Below are 21,072 nucleotides of genomic sequence, written 5' to 3'. Positions count from 1 at the left end.
TTGCTTGCAGTGATGTTCCCTCGTGCCCCCCCCCCCCCAAAAAAAAAAAGAGTTTTAGTAATTTAGGAACAGTTATTCAACTGTTTCAAACCAAACAGAGTAATTACCCCAAATTAAAAAACAGATTTATTCTGACGTAGCATGTTCACTCACAAAGCTAGTCCAGATCTCCACATAGTTTTTTTTTTTTAAAAAAAAAGTGTCATAAGCTTTTATCTGATTAAAACCTGAAAAGTTTGCATCTTTAGAAGATAACCACCACATTAATAAAAAACCCCATTTCCTAATGCATGCAGTTAGTCAACAATTATGTCCCAATATCTAATTTAAAGGACGAATTTAGGCAATTAAGATGACCTAGAGGTGATACAAGAAAAGCCTCTACCATAGAAGTTTTCTTGTGGTGGTTTGGACTCTAAACATGTTTTTACTCCAGGCTCTAAACTGAACAGTTGTATGGAATGTAAGTTGAGATCAAAGCTTGACTCTTATAGGCTCCTATCGGAGAGTTTCACAGAGGAAAAGTCATTCTCTTGATCCCTATAAAGTCTCTCTCATAGCCACTCCCATAAAGTCTCTTTTCTGAAGTATATGGCAATTTAGTTGAGAGATAATTCACTAGTTTGGAAGCCATGGACACTCACACGGCTTCCCACCAGAAAAGCTGCTAAATTTCAGGAAAGAAAAGCAACACCACTTACCATAATAAGAGGGAAATGAATCCTCCAGTCAATTAACTTACAAAGTGCTTTTTGACTGCTTTTCATATCTAGTTTTTGGCTTGGAACGTGAACCTGACTAGGATATGCTTCTGATTAAAGAGTCACTAGAATATAAACCCAAGAGAGTCTTAAGCAATCAAGAGGTTTTTTCCAGGATCTTCAACAAACCAAGGCAGCTACAACACCAAAAACACATGGAGGCTTAATCCAAACATTTTTCAAACCAATGTAAAGACATGGCTAAACACTTTCACCTATTTAACGTCATGGAAAATTCAGAAAAAGTAAAAATAAAATAGAATTGGGTAACTTACCGATATGAGCTCGGTCGGAAATTATCAGCCTTTTTTCCCAGCCTTCTAGCCCTTAAAATGAAAGTAAGATAGTTCAAGTTATGTTTTGTTTTATGTAGCACTTTTTCTCTTCTAGTGTTTAATGGAGAAATGCTTTTCATGTTTCTCCAGTGAGTATATTTAAAGGATAAGCAAACACCTCCTAGGGAAAACAAGTACATTTCAATAATTAAAACCCAACATCAGCCTGTGAAGTTAAGAAAATCAGGCTTATTATCCAGATGAAAAAATTCTATATATTTTGCTTGTTTCTCAATTTCAGCAACCAAGTAGTACTTTTTCCATTTGAATAATTTAGACAGTTGATTTACCTCACTTCCAGCACATTACTGCCAGATATGGCTATATACATAACATCAACTATCAAAAAAATGAGTATCCCCCCCCCCAAAAAAAGCAAGTGATTCCAATCGTATTTGTTTGCATCAACATACATAAAATTGTATGCTAGTATTGCAAGATGTTTAACAGTTAAAAAGAGGTAACACAGAAGTTATTTTAATTAATAATTCCACTGCTATAGGCAACAAAACAGTATCTGCAGATAATTTACGTCTAGATGATATTTTGCTCTGAAATGGTACAAAGATTCCTTTTGTGCTTCTACTGCCCATTAGAGCACTGAGACTTTTAGCAAGACTCCTGCCAGAAAGCTATCAGGTAAATAGAATTTTAGAACATATTATGACCTTTGCAAAGGCATCCTCTACCTAGATCTTCTGAGGAAGGCCCCACACACTTTTTTAAAAATAGTATCTTAAAACATTCTCACCTTTTCCTTTCTTCAGATTTTTTTCAGCTTCTTCAAAGAGTCCTGGCAAATGAATTACTACACCATTTCCTGATGAAATTACAAAATACCATTACAAAAAGTTTAACACATTATGCTGAACATGGAAATAATGTTCCAGTCAATTCAGAGACATATCATGCTTTGTATGAAGAGTATTTCATTTAAGTTTTTAAACATTTAATACGTTACAGTTTTCATTCTTTGGAATCTATCTGTAGAAGACTGACCTACAGTTAAAGTACGAGTCTTAACTACAAACATTCATCTCTTAAAAAAAAAAAAAAAAAAAACACTTAATAAACTTACAGTTTAGATCAGTAATAATATTGTGGGATAGTCTGGAATACAGCTTCTTCCTCATTTCTAAAATTAACTTCCCTTTTTGTATTCCATTTTAGTAGCATAATTGTTTTTTAAAAGCTCAGCTCATTTCTAGCATTATCACATTAGTATCCCTCAGGCACTCTCCTGGGTAAGTAACTACAGAATACTGTGTAAACAGAGGTGGTGCTGTTACCAGACTAGCAAAAAGAACAGAGGAAAAAGCTCTACCAAACAAGCTCGTTTTCCTACAGGAAACTTAGATTTGCCACCATCATAATACTCAGAAAAAAAGCTAGCAGTTCACACAACCAGCATCACTGAATGGTTTAAGAACAAGCATATCCATACATCAAAACTGAACTATCTTAAAGGTCATGCCAAAATCAGCAGTCCTGAAGCTGTCAGTGAGATAATATCTACCCAGCATTATAGATCCTGACATCATATAGTACTGACATTGCACTAAAGTCTTCTACCGTACCATCTTAAGACAACCATTTAACAAGAACCTATGTAGTGCAGAAATCCTCTCAGATTCAGTATTCATTCATTTCACTGTGCAATGGAAAATGGCTGCAGTGACAGGACAGATAAGAACAAAGATAGACTATGCAACACAATAAAGCAAAAGAAATACCCAGAATCCAAGCTTCACAATTTAGTTCAGACAACATTACGAAGGTAGTAAAGAAGCTTCGCTACTGGAGCCCAGATCCATATAAGCTTGATGCAGAAAAATCCTTATCCTATATGTTTTCAGATATATTTTGCGTTGTTATTTTAAGATATCAAGAGCTGCATTATTGTCTATTTCTATTTTAGAGATGTCCCTCTTACCAATGAATGCTGTAACTTTTGGATTGATGATTCCACTTGGCAAAAGATGAAAGTCATACTCCACAGAATCCACAACAACTGTATGCCCTGCATTATTGCCTCCCTGGGGAAAAAAAAATAAGTTTATAGTTTTTGATATTTAAGACACATAAACATAACACTACAGAGATGCAGTAAACTGCATCCACCTCCAATTCTGCAGCTTATATTTCTGTTATAGACAGAAGATCTATAACAGATCTGCTTCTCCCTAAGAAATCAGCCAAACTTATTTTGTCTAAATTGAAAATTTCAGCATCAGTATTTTCTACCATATAGACCTTGGGCACTACTTTGGTTTAGCAAAGGTACAAAATCTTTGGAACAAGATTTTTTTTTTTTTTTTTTTTTTTTTTTGATGTTACTAAGAGTTACTGGACAGAAGCACACATATTCTAGAACATTTCTTAAAAAAAGAAAAAAAAAATCCAACAGTTTTACTAAATTCCTATTACACTTAGGGACCATAAATACTAAAGTTAGACTGCAAACTCAAAGACAAAAAAATCACCAGTTAAATGGAGTACAAAAACAGAGATGCTAGTGCAAATCAGCTCAGCCTGTTCTGCAACATGCAAACTTGTTGTTCTGCATATGGGGTTCTTGGATATTTTTCTATGAATGTCAATCAGCAAAGTTGACTAGTCCATTCTATACTTCTTCAGACAGAAGAGAGGCCTGTTAAATGGTACAGCACATTCGCAGCTGAACAGTGCTGTTAAGGAGCGAATCTAAGGCAACAAATGCAATCATGGTTTTGCTAAATTACAGGAAACCCATTTACAACGCGGCACTCAGCATTCCCATTTTTTTCATTACCATGAAGTACAAGACTATTAAGATTCATTCAATTGTGGAACGTGGCTAAAATACAAAAAGAAGTCTGTGTCCAAGTCTTAAGAAAGATCAAAATAAGCTTATGGAACTTAAAAGATTATGAAGTGGTTACCAAATATCTCCATTTCTTGTTTGCTGTATTTCTGAAAATGAGCTTACATGCTCTCATGATTGAGTCATTTGTGCAAGACAAGGTTATATACAAAATGGTTCTGTTTGTGATAATTATAGGAACAGCATTTAGAGGCAGCCAGCACTAGAAATCCAGTAAACTGCTTCACAGAAATAAAGACGTAAAAATTAACATCTTTTTCAGTACAAGACAAACTGGAAATAACTTTCCAAAATAAATTTTACAAGATATTAATCCACAGAATTATAAACCTAAAACTTTTCCAGGAGTTTATACCAGAAAGTATTTTCTAAGTGATGGACTCGGCAGCTCAATACTTCTAAAACTTTACAGAGCATGAATATATTGCACAATATAGTACATACAGTATACATAGTATACTATAAATCTAGTGTATATAGTCTGTACATTGTAGTTTACAGATAGCAGACATTATACAAAGAATATTCTTGCATATCAAACACATTTGTGCCAGTATATAAACACATATGCCACAGGTAAAAGCCTCATGTTAGTGAGGTTAGTAACAAGACCTCTCTTGTCTTCAGCATCATTCATCTGAGGACTTACTTTTACACCATTCCTACCTTCTTTGGAAGCTGAGAGAAGATCCATTAACCCAACAAAGAAAATGTCTGAATTTAAGAAAAGTTAAAATAAATTTGTAATAAAATGTATTATATATTGTACTATGTACATACAGATGTACTAAGAAGAGGGGGTTTTGTTGTTTTTCATGTAGCAAACAGTACTTTTAGAAGGTTGTAAAGGTTTCCGGAAACAGATACTTTTCATTAGAAGAAATCTGACTTAACCAGAAAAGGTCAAACTTGCCATTCACAACATGTTAAATTAAAACACATTGACTGCATAAATAATGCAAGCCTTTCAAGTTATTCTTATATTTTCAGAAAGACTACTTAGTGGTCTACTGACTCCACAGCTGTACCTTTGATTTAAAAGAATGCTAAAAAGTTGCATTAGCAGGTTACATGATTACTATTTTGTAAATGCATTGTTGATGCTCTTGAGCTACTGCAAGTTATTCCAAAACCATGTAATAAGAACTGTTAAGTTATATACAAACATAAAATTTGAAAGCTTTTTTAGTATCCATGAAAAGATACAAATTTTGCTCTTGATTTAAAATGTTTGAGAATCTAGGAAAGAATCCTTTCTTGGGGCAGAAGGAGAGAAAACACAGCTATATATAAAAGTAGCATTTACAGTCAAGCATATCTGCTGAAAACGCTCATTTCCTTCCTCATCACGGGCCTTCATTTTCTTCCTCTTCATCAGATCCATTAGTAATATCAGTAAAACCAAATTTAACGATTACTAAAGTGTTTTAGACAAAAGTTCAGTAGGTCTCAGTACAATGCTAAAGTACTCAAGTAGGAGCATTTTGCAACTAGGAAGAAGGATGCGAGAGAGTCCAAACTATCCTGCTGCAGTATAAATCAGCAGGACTAACCCACGAGCAATATTCAGATCAGTTAGTAACTTGAAATCCCCAAGAGATTCAATGGCCAATTTAATTTCATATTTTATTTAACAAGTTATTTCAAGCAAATAGTTTTCTACTATCAAGAATCTATTCAAAGAAAGAGGAATAAAAATTGGCAATTAGAGAGGTTAGATCATGGTTACAAATTCTTAGTCTTTTAAAGTTTGCCAGGCTACTGGTGCCATTCACATACAGTATCCTAATGTTCAGTGGTCACATCTGCTTGAGTAGGGTGTACGACATACAGGCTCAGCCTGTACTAATCACGAGAACTTTTGGTGGTGTCCAGATTTCCCTTGCACTGCTGAACAATACCACAACAGACAAGTGTGTTGTTTCCATGCTCATTCCATGCATGGCTGGCATTTTATTCTAAATCCTGAGCTATATGCATAGCCCAACTCATACTTCAGAAGACAGTTACAATAGGCAGAAGCAGTCTCTAATATTTTCAAGCTTTAGAATACAATCCATTAAGCTGAAAAATAAGCCCTACCACATAGATCAAGTTCTTCTATTTTTAAAACTAAATAGAAATCCTGGACAATACAGTAGTGCTGGAAATACCTTCACTGGGTTTTCCTCAATTGCCCATGTTCGTAAGTTATGCCAAATACATGAAATAAAGGAAAACTTCAAGTGAAAGCCATGTTTTGTTTATTTCACATTTTTTTAAAATACTACTCCCATGGGATCACTACATTTATTTTTTAGCAATATTAGAATTATATGAGCTTCACCAAGGTGCTATATTAAAGGAATTCAGTAAATCATGCTAGAAGACCTCAGACCTGTGTAAAGAACTTTATTAAAACAGCAAAAAATCCACACCTTTTTGATGGCCTCAAAACTTTGAACAGACCCTCTGAGAATTCATTCTTTCATTACTGGTTCTTGACTTCAGTGTTCTCCAAAATTTTCAGATTGTAATCTTGTTTATTTACCTATGGTAATTGTTTATTGGTATGTTTATTTACCTATGATCTATCATCTTTCATTTTTTACTAAATAGCTAAATTCTGTTAAGTCCATATTGTCCTATTATCATAACATTATTTCCCAAAATGTGAGTTGGGCTTGTGATAAATCTTTGAAAAGATGCATTATATTAGTTTCTGCTACAGCTTCCTGCCATGTGCCTCTGTGTACTGTTAGAAGTCATACTTTAAGGGATTTTTCCACAGACCAAAGAAACTCAGTATAACATGTGATGAATACACATCATATACCATAATAATACCTCAAGGTTTCTAAACGATTGTTTACAGATTATACTCAAATCTGAATCCCAGATTTTAGGTACTGTACTATTACAAACAACTACCATATGACAAGATTTAATCCCAAACTGCTATTGATATCAAACGGCTGGTGTAACAACAACCTGCTTTAAGAATGTTTCATTTTGAAAAGTATTTTTGATTTCAAACGGTATTAAGAGAGCACTAGAACAACAGCATTTGATTTTGAAATGATCTGAAAGACTGAAAACAGCATTTTCAAAATTCTGTTCTTTATTTACAAGTGAGCTCTAACCTAACAGAAGTGCAAGTGTACAGCTGCACAAGCATTAATTGTAATATATTAAGATGAGATTGATTCATATTATACACTTACAGCAAACTATTTTTAAAAGTTTACACATGTATGCTCAGACACTGCACAGCACAGGTTTGATATACAATCCTAATGACAAAAACTTGAACTCAGTTCTACTGATTTTTGTTGTTGGGTTTTTTTGTTTGTTTTTTCCAGAAATTTATGACAATGCCAACATCTTTGTACTGCAGGCAATTATTGCCTCCAGGTGTAATTCAAGGTAGAAACCAATTAAATCACTTTTGGCTTCAGTCCTTTCCATCCGATTTCTCACTCCTCCCACACTGCACTAAACCAAACGGGATCACTTAGGTCATTCAATCTGACACTCCCTTGATTCAAATGTTTAAACGTTATTAATGGAGAACTCTAGAATGTATTTTCACCATTAGTTAAGCAAAGTTCATGCTCAAATGATCTTCAATACATTGCATAAAGCTTTTGCCAGAGGGAAATGAAGATATAGAAGTCATTTCTTGGGGCTGGCAATGCTTCCTAGTTAAGTAACTAGATACAGTAGTCTGTCTACCACATCTAAGTAATCCTTGAGGTTCTCAAACTGTGGGAACACAAGAAGCCCCAGCAGAGTTCTCTCTCTTATGGCCACATGAAAACTGAAACACCTACCTTGGGCCAACACAGGCAGAGGCTAAGTGCAGAGCAAAAGCAAAACCTGCTCTTACTCCAGCTGGAAAACATATGTGCACGTAGCAGCAGCTACTTCCTCTTACCATTCTGCATGGAAAAAGGGAAAATCTCCATCAGCCGAGTCATGCACGTCTGCCACGGCCAACGTACCAAAAGCCCAGTTTCTGCTTTCTGGAGGAACCCAGATCCACTCATTAGGGCAAGGCAGCCCTGGATTCAGCTACAAATACATGGACTGCACAGATGGGTTGAGAAGAGGAAGGAAAAGACATTTCCCTAGTAAATTTCTTGTATATGAGAGGTACAGTAAAGTACCTGTGGTGCTCTGTTCACTGTGGGTAGGAAGCATCTGAGTTAAGCAGAAAGGTGGCACAGGAAGCACCCGTGGAAGTTGGAATGGAGGCTGTCAAGGAGGTCAGGTAGCTGTCTGCCATCGTAAGGGAAAGAAAATTGTGTAGTTAAAAAGAAAACCAAAAAAAAAAAAAAAAAAGAGAGAGAGAGAGAAAGGAAGGAGGAAGAAGAAACAGCATGCAGCATGACATGCTCAATGTCTCAGACTCAAAAACTCCACCTGCTTGGTATTGCAAAACAATACTTAGTTTCAAAATTATGCAAAAGAGAGGGATCCTGAAAGACAACTATCTAATGCAAAAAAAAAAAAAAAAAAAAAAAAAAAGGAAAGAAAGAAAGAAAGAAAAAAGTACTTTTAAGAAAAAAGTAAGCTCTTAAAAAAAAAAAAAATGCAAAGCAGCTTAGAATAGGCAGTATTCACAAGACCAGAAGAGAAGTTCCAAGATCAAGTCTCCTACTAAACAGAATCAAAAAAATCACATTGAACTTTTTTCATAAACTTTTGTTCTTTCTCTGCTTCCATAAGTTTTCCATGTTCTGTTACCGCTGTTTTAAGAGTAATTCAGAACCTAACACCTCCAAAATGTAATGAAAAAAAACACACATTCGTTTCTGTAAGCGTTTAATCAAAATACATTTTGTGAACATAGTTTTCTTTATTCATTGCTGCATTTCACTGGACGTTACAATACCAGATATATTATATTAAACCCTTACGTCATCTACCAAAACAGTATAATCAAAATTTTGAACCTAAATAAGTCATTTAAGAACTGCGCTTCTCCTCTCACAAATACTTTGGAGGAGCTACGCTACATTTTGCACACTTAAGAACACCCCTACACATGTACTTCGAGTTCAGATGCATGAAGCAGAATCCTTACATACCTTGAGCTTCTCATTTCAATAGACAGAACCTAAAATATTGTAAACTTTCTGATTTTAAGTCTTCTAATTATAAAACGGTATTTGCTATCTAACTGAACAGTTTCTTAATAAGGCATCTTCTCTGAAACATGCCAAAGGGAGGCAAAAAACAACACAAAAACAGGTGTTTACTGCCTGAAAGGCTGTCATCTAGCATTCAAATGCCATGAACTGGAAGTATGTAGCTTGAATAGATCACAAGTCAGTTCCTGTTAATATTACACCAGAAACTAAATTGTTCAAAAATGTAATATGCATAATGCTGTATTTTAACATTTGTTCATTATATATTGAAATAACTGTCTAGATTAGGTTTACTATGCTATTCAGGTGAGAATATAAACCATCTTCTCCTTGATGTTTAATACAGTTTACTTAGTGAGTTATTTAAAAAATGCTCTCATTTTAGTCTTCCTTACATTAGGAAAACAGTGCTGGATTTGTGCTCATTTCATCATGAAAAAATGAGTATATAGGATATATTGGTGCATGCCTTGTTAAAAAACAGAATATAAAACAGATTTTTCATCTAACAACAAAGCAGCTACCCCATAAAACGGAGCGGTAAGCACTAGTAAGGCAACTGCAGAAGTGACTCCTATTGAGAGGCTAACACAGGTTACTACTTCAGAAGCCTCAAACGTATTTTGCATAGAAATATCATTTATGTTTGTACCTCTACCAAAGCACTGCACTGTACATTTTTAGCATACTCCAGGGTTTCCAAAATTAAAATTTCATAAGGGAAAGAGGGGTTAGAAAAGTTAAAAGCATTCAATTTAGCTTGTCCTTTCTGCTTTCCTTGCACTTACTTTTCCTCCTCATACCTTTCACTTCAGTATTTGGAAAACACTTCTCTCTGCTCCCCTTAAGAATGCTTCAGGAAGGAAGGGACTGCCCTTTTCAGCAGCCTGAAGCTATACCCAGTTACAAATAATGTTAAGTTATGTCACTAATAGAATATCTTCAACCTTGAGAGCTGCCACAAATATGGACTTCCCAATACAATGTCATTCCTTAACTTTTGAGGTCCTTGTACCTAGTCCCACCGTTGCTCCTTAGACTTTTGAACGTACCAAAGTTAGACCAGTTAGCTTCATGACTGGATCCCATCTCTGGTTTTCAATTTAGCAGTAGCCACCTCTACTGCTGCAGAGGATTCTGAAACCACAACTGCCACCATAACTTCACTGAGTATTTATGCTGATGCAAAGGAAAGCATGAGCTTGCTCACAGCGAAAGGAGAATTGACCACCTCTTCTTGCAACAAAGTCTGTCTGAGCAGTTCATGAAACTACGCAGTTGGGAATCTTGGAAACAGCACTTTCAAGCATGCTTTAGATGCAGGGGAAAAGAAAAAGAGGACTCAGCCATTAAAGTTTCCTAATATTCTTGGAAAAGTTGGATTTTTTAAGCTTCCAAACATATCAATCTCAAAAGGATGCCAGCTGAGTAAGAATGAAAAGTTTCCTTGGAGAAAGGCATTCATTTGGAGAGGCAATGTGAAAGTCATCATGAAAAAGCATCATTCTATGCATTTCAAAATGTAGATTTAGTTTAGGGTCTTTTTAGTTTGATGCTCTGGGTATTAAGTCATTAAGTATAAATGAAATTGTAAAAATACGATCAGGTATAAGATCACTATCCAATCCATAATATTTTAAGCAAAAACTGTTGTTGCAAGGTAACTAATGAAGAAGATTTTTTTTTAAAAAAAAAAAAAAAAAAGCATTATTCCAGTTTCACTAATGCAGTATGCTTAAATCACTTCCTTGAAACAGCGTATGATCCCCGGCCACTAGTTGGTAATCCTGTAATATCCAAGCTATTCAACATGTGGAACAGCTAAGTACACAGAACTCTGATGGAAAAGTGCATACTAATAGACAAATTATCACACAAGTGCTGCTAGAATGACAATAATCATAGTAAAAAAGATCTAGATTTACCCACTTTCTAGTAGCCTCATTTCAAAAATATTCTCCATGAAATACCACTTTTGAAATATTCCTGTTACAATGGAAAACTGCTCAGAGAGACTCCATCCCCCCCCTTTTTTTGGAACAGAGTAGGTTTGTATTCCCTTCCCCCCCTCCGCCAGCTATCGCTAAATGAGATTAAATACACTACTGTACCTCTCTTACATGGAGAAGGATTTTAGGCTAAGCACCACACCCAAGAATTTGCATCCATATATTCAATTGAGATATGCTGGCCATTACCATACACAAAACTAGACACTGTTCTAATACATCCCTATCCTGGCAAATGTGCACAGAATCTGTTACGTATGCACAGAGGGGGTATGAGATAGCAAAGCCAGCTAAAAGTGTTGCACATCTGGAGGCCATTTGATAAACATTCTTCAGAAACACCCTTTCTACAATAGTTTTGAGTGACTGAAAATATTAATTTGGAAGGGCATGAGTCGTTATCTGCTAGCTGACATTTTACTGGAAACAAACTTCAAATTTCAACAAATCAAACAAGTGACTCCTGCTAGCCAAAAACCACTATCAAAGCACTGGAAGACAAAATTTACAACTAACAAAAGCATGATACCATGGTCAAGACAAGAATGTCAAAAAACATACTGAAAATTAAAAGCGTCAAGGAGGACTACACTTCCAACATATTGACTGAATGTAGTCCTAACACATAATATGAACAATAGTAACATAATTACATGACTATAGTTTTATGATGTTTCCCTTACAGCTCTGAAGACAAAAGTTTAACTCTTTAAGAGCGGTAAGAAGAAATGTATTCTGGACAACGCTAGGAACCAAACTAGCGCACTTAAAAGAATCTACGAACAAGTTCTAAGCAAGACAGTCTCACTTGGAGCCTTCCTGTAGCACAAGAGCTCTTTAATATCTCACGCTCAGTCTATGGATAACAGCTTGCAGATCAGGTACAAAGCAAGGAGAAGGAGCATTCGTAACACCCTTCCATGCAAACTTTTTCTGGAGTACATATTGAGCTGATTAACCATTTATGGGCCAGTTAGCTCAGTTGGTTAGAGTGTGGTGCTAATAATGCCAAGGTCACAGGTCCGATGCCTGTACGGGTCACTTGTTTGGGGGCTGATCTCCAGGTCCCTTCCAACCCTACCAATTCTATGATTCTTAAAGACTACTAGTGTCTGAGGAATCCAGATGACATAACAAATTACAATCAATCATTTTTTGTAGTTTTGTCAAGGTCTTGATAATTTAATCAAGTTAAAGTTTGACCAAACTACAGTGACTTATGCTTGTCTTCAAAAAGACAAATTGAAGACTACTAGACCAATCTTTTTGCATCATAACCTCCACTGTCAGAATTAAAGCCACGCAGGATTAAAAAGAGATCTTTTTACTCCATAAAAAGATAAATTTTAGTGCATTGTTTTAATTCAGAATGAAAATCACCAGTTATGACTTGAGTCAGTTTTACAGTGCTGAATCAGACATTACGTTTCCAAAATTCAGTTAACAAAACACTAAACTTGAAATAACAACTGGTTGTTTCCAGTTTTGTGTTTGTTCACTGAATATGAAGGTACAACTACAAAGTTTCCTAAGAAGCTTTTTATTCAAGAGTAACTTATTTGGCTTTCCATTACTCTACTGCAATGATATTTGTATCAAGGACATAAAATTTGGAATGAAAAATTAAATTGTGAGTTTTAAGCTCTGCTATATTTTATATGCAATGCCTGATAACTGAGCTCATCTGAAGCCAAGTGAAGCCAAGCATTGAGGAAGCATGGAATCTCACTTTCCAGAAAGACGCTGAAAATGATATAAAGCCATATTCAAATACTTTTAAGGAAATCCTGAACTTGAACTGTTTCCCTAATGAGCTTGTTCAAGAGCTCCATGCTCCTAGATTTTCAACTGATCTCATTGATCTACCTGAAAATAAGCAAAGGCAATATGCCCTTTACCACGTGCCCTTCCAGTTTAAGGGAGAAGGATTTGCAGTTGCTGCATTTTCACTGCACAAAAGATTCTCCCAGGAAAAAGACATGCACGTGTAAAATATTTATCATTCACTGAAAAAGCCCCATTTGTAGGCTTTAAAAGTTTATTCCAGTTTCAAAGTAATTTCTTCTTTTTTTGAAATTTAAGTAGAAATGGTCTAATAGGAAGCCTTAAAATACCAACTTATGTAACTAGCAAACTAAAACTGAAAGCAGTGTTGTTAATAAATACGAAATACTACTTCTCTTAAAAGATAGAGGAAGTCTTACTGCCTGGTTTTTTTACACTCTAGGTGTTAAGCGCACAGAGTGAGACTAAATGTATGCTACGTGTGCTAGCCAAGGAAGCTTAAGCACGAGGCACATTTGCATGTTCACAAGTAGAACTTGCAAGTAAGAATGTACTGGAGGAAAGTGTGAGAAATACAATGTATTTAAAACTAAGATGGAGGAACAAAAGCATAGTTTCTCCATTTTAGATCTACTTAGGTTGAAAACATCCATTGTATTCCCAGAGCACAGCCTCACTAAGCAAGGGCAGGCTGTGTGTTAGTGTAGTAACTACAACATTTAAATTTGTTATGAACTAGTCAAGAAAGTAGTTCAAACCCTGATGCCTTGCCTATACTGTAAACGGCTCTTTCTACAGATACTAAATACAAAAGTATTTGAAACAGCTCTGAAAGAATGAACATACATTTAAGAGAGCTATCTGCCCAAAAATTACTGCTTTTTCTTACGACATGATAATGCCAAGTGTCTATTTCAAAAACAGGATGCCCCAGGGTAAAGCAAAGAGTCTTTTGAGGCATCTCTTCTAGAACAGAAATTAGTTATCTTATGTCTATGTTAAGGAAGAGAACATCTCTTTATCTAGACAAGTCATGCGCTCTCTTCAGTTCTCCCCATCAGACGTGTGTGTGTACACGCATATATTTTTTATGGTTTGCTTTTATTGCTACCACTTTCCAGCATTCATTTTTTGCTCACGGCAACCACAGTTGTTTTTGAACTAGTTATACAAGTGACTGCCAAGTTGGGGAAGAAGAAAGTCAATGTTGTTTTGGCATCATGTGGTTGTAAACATTTCCATTTAACTCTTAAATTGAAAGCCAAAAAATGCATCAAGAAAACTGGGTATTAGCATTACAACAAATACATTCCTTCCTTCCTGAAGGCAGCTTCTAAGAATGCTGAACTCATCTTCAACAAGCTCTTCAGTCTACTGAAGAGGCAGATACCTGAATAACTACTATATTCTCTAACACCACATAGTTTTGCAGGCAGGCTGTTTGCTTCTCTCTTCAATCTATGCTGCCAAAAAACAAGTTTGAACTTCAGTATGCTAAACTCTCATTTACCAAGGAGCTGGTAACAAATACATTCTCTCACACTGCAAATCTTTATGATAAATTTCTTGCTTTTCTTTCTCTCTCAGAATGAATTATCAGTTAGCAAACTGTACAGTACAACCTACTTTTGGTTTTCAGTATTAAACAAGTTCAGCAGCTAGCAATTTTCTTCTTTGGTATTTATTCATTCCAATCCATTCATGTTTATAATAGCTGAACATAGTTCAAGGAGCTGTCAGGTTACACACTTTAACTAACAGTGCCTAAAATTTTTGCTAGACTTCAGAGACTTTTAAATGAGTAGTGCAAGAACTACACTGGATCAGAACAAGATCAACAGTGTGGCTTGTGGGGGAACACAAAGGAATAAGCAGATTATGTTTTTAATGCTTGCTTTTATTTTTAGGAGAAAACAGGAGAAAGTGTAAATCATCAAAAACTTTACAGGTTTCTCTATATCAACAGAGCTTCCTCTGAAGAACTGCTGTAGGATCACAATACTCAGACTCTTAGAACTAGTTTCAGCTTAGTTTCACATGATCTGGAAGACCTTATAGGGCAGGAACATCTACCTGTGTTAGGTAGGCAGCAGAATTCTTTATGCAAATCTTCATCCAAGCCATAAAGACCAATTCTATCCCTAATAGATAAAAGAAACCAAATGAGATAGGCAGCTATGAAACAAGAAAAAAGCTGAAAACACAGATTAGCTGAGTGCTATGTTGCTTCAGTGCACAAGAACCCACTAGTTTTTGCTATGTTTCACAACAATAGTTAAGAAGGGCTATAAAGAACAAAAATGGCTGTGGGAATATTTACAGAGAGCCTTTTCTAGATGTGTGGGGCAGTACAGGAGAAAGTATAAACGTATGTGAAATGTTAATGAACTACTATGGAAGCTTGCACCATGAAGAAACCAAGTAAAAAAAGGACTGCTAAACCAAGGTGCAATTTGCTCTTTAGTGCTATTAAAACCTCCACTGTTAACAGCACAACTTGTTAAATTATTTCAACTACTCCTCTATTTGAAATAATTTTGGCATTGTTTGACTGTTTACAATAACAGGAGATCACCTCTGCCAGCGATACTCTAAAGCAGGTCTGTAAAGCATATTACTCAGTAAATTTCTTTTACTAGAGTAAGGTAGCAGGCCAAAGAACTCATTTTACTGACCTCGCTTTCCTCACCAGAGCACATTATTGGCATGCTGCCAACCACTACAAGGTCCAAAAGTGCACCTAGCATTTAAATAAAATGAGAGCTCTAGTCAGACGTCACATATCAAATGCCTTAGCGGCTGAAAAAGCACCAGTTGCTATAGCTACCAGTTCTGCTATTCCCAATTTTTCAGGGTCTGCATTTAAAATACCTTTTTGAGTGAGAATATTTAGGAAAAAAAAAAAAGAGAGAGAGAGAGAGAGTTTGGTAGGTGAAGGCTACGGGAATTCCAGTTAAAAAAAGAAAAAAGGGGAAAAAAGGCAGATATATGCAGTATGGAGATAAAGATGTATTAGGCAGCACTGGTCTGGGGACTATTAGCAGTTCAGAGAGAAGAACTCCGTCACCCTGCAGCACATGGTAAGAAGCTGCAGCTCTGTTCTGGAGTAGTAATAAGATGTACAATAGAACTGAAGAAGCAGGGAGGGGTTTTTTTGTTTGTTTTTAGCATAAAGAGCATAGCTTAATAATAATTTGAGGGCTCTGCAGTCTTATCCGCTTGTGCGAATTATACACCCTGCTGTGAATAAACCAGCTACTTCTAGCAATAAGAGCAGATTAACCAACAGATTTGCTGACGAAATAAGTTAACACTGAATCATGTAGCAAAGATTAAAACTTTTTTTGCACTGCATACACCAGTCAGTTCAAGTCTTTCATAACAGTCATGCACAGTGTATTCTTGTACTGTACTTGTTTTGATAAAAGATCACCCAAAGTCACCTGCATGCATTAATTTGCTATTCTTTATCCACTAAAGAAATTCCAGTAATTAAATTCACTAATTTGGTTCCATTTTGCAAAGTGGGAAGTCCCTTAACCAGAAGGAGAAACAATTTCCTTTACCCATAAAGTGACAAAAATACAACATATGCTTTTTTTAGATTGTCGTTTGAGGGTAGCAAGACTAAACACTTACTAAGAGGAAAGTGTGTCAATCAAAACCACAAGAATCAGTTTTTCTAGCAACTACTCCAGAATCTCAGCCTAATTCTTGCACTGTTTTATTGTCTGGACTATGATTTATTTGATAACAGGTAAACAGACCCATAAGCCACCTCTGTAAGTCACCAAAGACTAGACATAGCTTTAAATGCAGAACTATCACAGATGCACATGCTTTATCAAAAGTACCATTTTACCAGATACCTCCTAGAAATAAATTAACATCAGTTCATATTTGACATGGGAAGAATGAGCATACATTATGCCTGTCATAGTCTAGACATGTCTGTATTAAGTATATACGAAATCTATACTAGCAGTGCCCTCATAAAACAGTCACAGTTGCCAACGCAGCTGCATTAGCAACTACATACATGCTGCTCCTGCATGCTTCTTTATTTTAGTCACAAACAAGATCACTTGTTTTTGAAACTGTAATACTGCTTTTGACCAGTATGAAACTCTCTCCTGAAAATAAAATCCCCTACTCTCGCTCTGAGTGCATCTTTCCAATAACTTCCATACTTAAGATACAATGCTTTAGAATAGGTATTTAGAAGCTGTAGTACAGCTTATTCCTGATACACCAGTTTGTCTAACTGTACCAGTACCTCATTCCAGATGCCATCATCAGCCAGTCAGACAAATGACTGAAGTCATTAGGACATCTACTGCCCAGTAACCAAGAAGGTACAACTACAGATTTCAGAACATAACCCCTTAAAATGCCTTTACAGACATTGTACAAGTAAGTGATCATCAGTTCTCAGTTCTGGGAAAGGACCACTTTTGTTCTGTATCTGCACAGAACGAAGTACAATGAAATGACAGCTCCCCGAGTTTCGCTGCAAATACAGCACAATTTTCTAAGCCATCTTAGACCTACTACAACAACCAAGTCCTTCAAGAAAGCAGCTGTATTAAATTTTTTTTGCAATATTACATTTTTATATAGACTGATGGGAAGTTATGCTTTTGCAACAGCCATGCTAGAAAGAGTTGGTCTCATCCACATGTGTTCTAGCAACTCTATGGTATGAAGATCAGAAAGAACCATCCTAGAATGAATAATGTTGAAATAAGGAACTGAAGCAGAGATTGCCAAGCAATATTAGTGCAGTGCAGGCTAAGGGAGTTATGATCTTTCCTTCAGGACCAGCACTGGTACACAAAGTGCAAGTGTGATTTTCATGCTCTGGTTGACCAGCAATAACAAAAACATCAAGAGTACATTTGCACAATATATAGCAAGATGACTTCATAGCACAGTACCACTGAAAGGGAATACTCCTATTTTTCCTCTCATTTTGAGAAATTGTGCTTTCCCTGACCGAGCCTTTTTTTTGTTCATGCTGTTCCTCCGAGCTAAGTACATTCAGCTTAATTTACTAAAATGGTGGAAAATAAATTGAATAAAAAGTTTCCTGCCATTTTGGTGAATTAAAATCAACTCTCAGGAGTGAGTTCAAGCACCAGAGGGAAGAGGCCAGACAACATAGCCATCAACAGGAAGGGGAAGAAGGAAGGAAAGGAAACTCCTTCCTACCGCAGGAACAGAAAACTGTTAGAATGGTAGAACAGGCCCTGAAATTGCAGCCTGAGATAACACCATAATTTTTCCCTTTTCTTGACTCTTCCTCAAGTTAATTGGAGAAGATACAAACATACTCAAACACAAACAAAAATTCACTGTTGGCCTCTCTCTCCCCCCCCAAAACTTCTTAGCATTAAACACGCACATTCACCCAGATGCCCTCCAAGTTTCAAGAATGAAGTTGTGAAGGACCAACTAAGTCACTGTGCTCTTTAACCCACAAAACCAGGCAACCATGCTACAGCCCTATATCAGATCTCTTTTTTAAAGAGGGCACATGGGGAAAAGTCATTCATTTTCAAAACCAGCTATCTAATAAGAACATTTATTTATTTCAAAATTGAAGTCTCCAAAGATCAAGTTTTTCGCAATTAACTCAGCTTGGACAACACCAGTTTTAGCCGTAGGTCTTATTAAATAATACAATGCTTCAATACTCGCAGTCTTAGGAAAACAGTACTCTCTTCTAAAATAAATATATTTTAAAGCAAATTTCATTTATACATTCAACAGAAGTGTAGTGATAACAAAACTTATCAAAGTCTATAATACTGTGATACACCCAGGTGTTTTAAGCTGTTATATCTCTAACTTCAAGAAAGAACGTACTTTAGTTTGTAACGTTGTGTGCCACAGGATTACTAAAAGAACGGTTAAGAGAAGAAGATCTCGCCTCAAGTGCCGGTAGTTTTAACCTAGGCATTTAGGAGTAATACGCCTGCAGGCTAGACTCACTTCTCTTGATCAAAGAGCCTTCGCTTTGGCTGGAACTGGGCCTCCATACAGCAACACGGAAGAAAAAGAAAAACGTAAAGAAAGCAAAACGGGCCTTCGCAGACACAGCAGCGACCGGACATCGAGGGGAGGCGAGTTCTCCCTTAAAGGCTCGTTTTTACGCGGCGGTGACTAAGTGGCTGAGGACTACACGCGCGCTCCCGCGCATCCCGCCACGCGAGGCGCCGCGGGGGGCTGCGACCGTCCCGCCCGCACACGGCGGAGGCCGCTCGCAGGCGGCCGCGCCGCGCCGGGCCGGGCCGGGCCGGGCCGGGCCGGCGGCTCCACTCGGCGGGGCGATGCTGCGGGCGCCGCCGGCCCCTTCCCCCGCGCCTCCCAGACAAAGAGCGCGGCCGCAGCGGGCGGAAAGGGCCCCGGGCGCCTTCCTCCTCCTCCTCCTCCTCCTCCCTCCGAGCGGCGGCTCCCGCTGGCTCGGCCGTTGGGGGCCGCCCGCCCGCCCGCCCGCCTCAAGGTGACACTCCGGGCTGCCTCGCGCCGCCTCGCCTCCTCACCTGGCACCTGCAGACGATGTCGGCGTCCTGCGCCAGCAGGTCCACCACCTTGCCTTTGCCCTCGTCGCCCCACTGGGCCCCCAGCACCACGGTCACCTTGTTGCCGGGGAGGCGCGCGGCGCACTCGCCGTTGGGGATGGCGGGCGCCGAGGCGCCGGGCGCCGCCATGGCTCCCGCAGCCCGCTCCGCTCCGGCTCCGGCTCCGCTCCAGGCACATGCGGCAGGAGGGGAGCGGCGCGCTCCGCGGCTCCTCTCCCCCCGCCTCCTCGCGGCGGGCCGATGATGCCGCTGCCGCATCCAGGTGCCGCCGCCTACCGGCCCCGCGAGGGCGGCCTCCCCCGCCGCTCCCCTCCGAGCGGCCCCCTGCCCTCAGGCGCGCTCCCGCCCTTCGCCGCCGCCCACAGCCATCTTCGCCGCTCCCGGCGGCTTCTCCACTCCTCGCCCCAGCGCCGCGCCCCCGCGCCTCCCGGCCCGGACTACATTGCCCAACGCGCCGCGCGGCTCGCCCCTCGCAGGGCGCCGCGCGGTCCCGGGCGCGGGGCATGCTGGGGCGTGTAGTCCGGCGCGGCCGCACCTGTGGGAGGACGGTTGCCTCGCGGCTGCCCCATGCGTCCCCGCGGCGGCGCGAGGCCGCGGCCGTTGGGGCCAGGCCGGGAGGCGGCGGCGGCTGTGCGGGGAAAGGCGCGCCGCGTCGCGCTGCGGACGAGGGCCATGGCGCTGCCCGGGTGTCGGGCGCTCTTGGTCCTGCTGTGGCTGCCTGGGGGCTGCACGTTGTGGAGGTGGAAGGAGGGGGTGCGGGCGAAGGGAGGTGCGGGCGCCACGGGGCTGTGCGCGTGGGGCCCTTCCTCTGCCTTCGCGTTTGGTGGCCGCAGATCCCTTTCCTTTACTCCAGAGGCGCCTCTTTGGGACCCACATCCCAAGGCCTGGGTGCATAAGGATATAAATCAATGTCTGCAGAACCAGGGGCTAAACAGGAGAAGCTACTTGCTCCACAGATACCAGGACGTTGTCCTCAGCTTATTCATGAGGGAAAAAAAAAAAAAAAGAATGGAAATAAAACATAGCCGAGAAATGCATTCATTGTGCGTACCTGAGAGGTTTAGAAATGAAACTGATGTTGCAGTGGCTGTTTTCATTCTTTTGTGATTCACAGAATCAACTCCCCTAGAGGAAAGATTTTTTTTCCTAAATTGTCTAGTAAAAACTATAAATCTGAATGATGTAATTATTGCTAAGACAGTTATTCAAAAACCTTGAGTTGCAGAGGAGTCACTGACAGTCTGCAGAGATCTGGCAGATTAAAGAGTTTGTATTGGATTTTTCGTTGCTTGGCACTTTCAGGTTTGCTCTTACCAAGAATTTGAGGATCTGTAAAAGCCACTGGAGAAAGTTTAACTATGTCTTGAAAAGCTAGGGATATATAACAGAAAATGAACTATGAAGTCAATAGAGAAAGATTTTTTTTTATGAATAACTGAAAATGTCTAAATAGTTGCCTGAAATTCAGTGCAAAGAGATGCTGTGGTTAATACAGACATGCTCAGCAATTGCAAACGGTAGGTGAGGCAATTGTGAATATGTGTTCTGAAGAGGAAGTAGTCCATTAGCTACTCATTGTAGTCCATAGTATTAATTGGGT

General features: G+C 38.8%; 2 protein-coding genes across 2 annotated transcripts in view; one reads left to right on the top strand and one right to left on the bottom strand.

The window, feature by feature from the left end:
* The window catches only part of ADSS2 (adenylosuccinate synthase 2), a 38,794-nt gene extending 19,006 nt beyond the window's left edge, over positions 1-19,788 (bottom strand). The window contains exons 1-4 of the mRNA XM_062572120.1: positions 19,434-19,788; positions 3,030-3,132; positions 1,848-1,916; positions 1,037-1,087 (exon numbers count right to left, since the gene is read on the bottom strand). Coding sequence (XP_062428104.1) covers positions 1,037-1,087; positions 1,848-1,916; positions 3,030-3,132; positions 19,434-19,730 — 520 coding nt within the window. The 5' untranslated portion in view covers positions 19,731-19,788. The remainder of the gene's footprint in view (positions 1-1,036; positions 1,088-1,847; positions 1,917-3,029; positions 3,133-19,433) is intronic.
* A 351-nt stretch (positions 19,789-20,139) lies between these two features.
* Positions 20,140-21,072, top strand: part of CATSPERE (catsper channel auxiliary subunit epsilon) — a 40,225-nt gene continuing 39,292 nt past the window's right edge. The window contains exon 1 of the mRNA XM_062571396.1: positions 20,140-20,212. The gene's annotated coding sequence lies outside the window, so the exon portion shown is untranslated. The remainder of the gene's footprint in view (positions 20,213-21,072) is intronic.

The sequence above is a fragment of the Rhea pennata genome, chromosome 3, assembly GCF_028389875.1.
Source record: "Rhea pennata isolate bPtePen1 chromosome 3, bPtePen1.pri, whole genome shotgun sequence".
Taxonomy (NCBI): Eukaryota; Metazoa; Chordata; class Aves; order Rheiformes; family Rheidae; genus Rhea; species Rhea pennata.
Note: the sequence above shows the minus strand (reverse complement) of the source record. Positions and strands in the feature narration are given on the sequence as shown.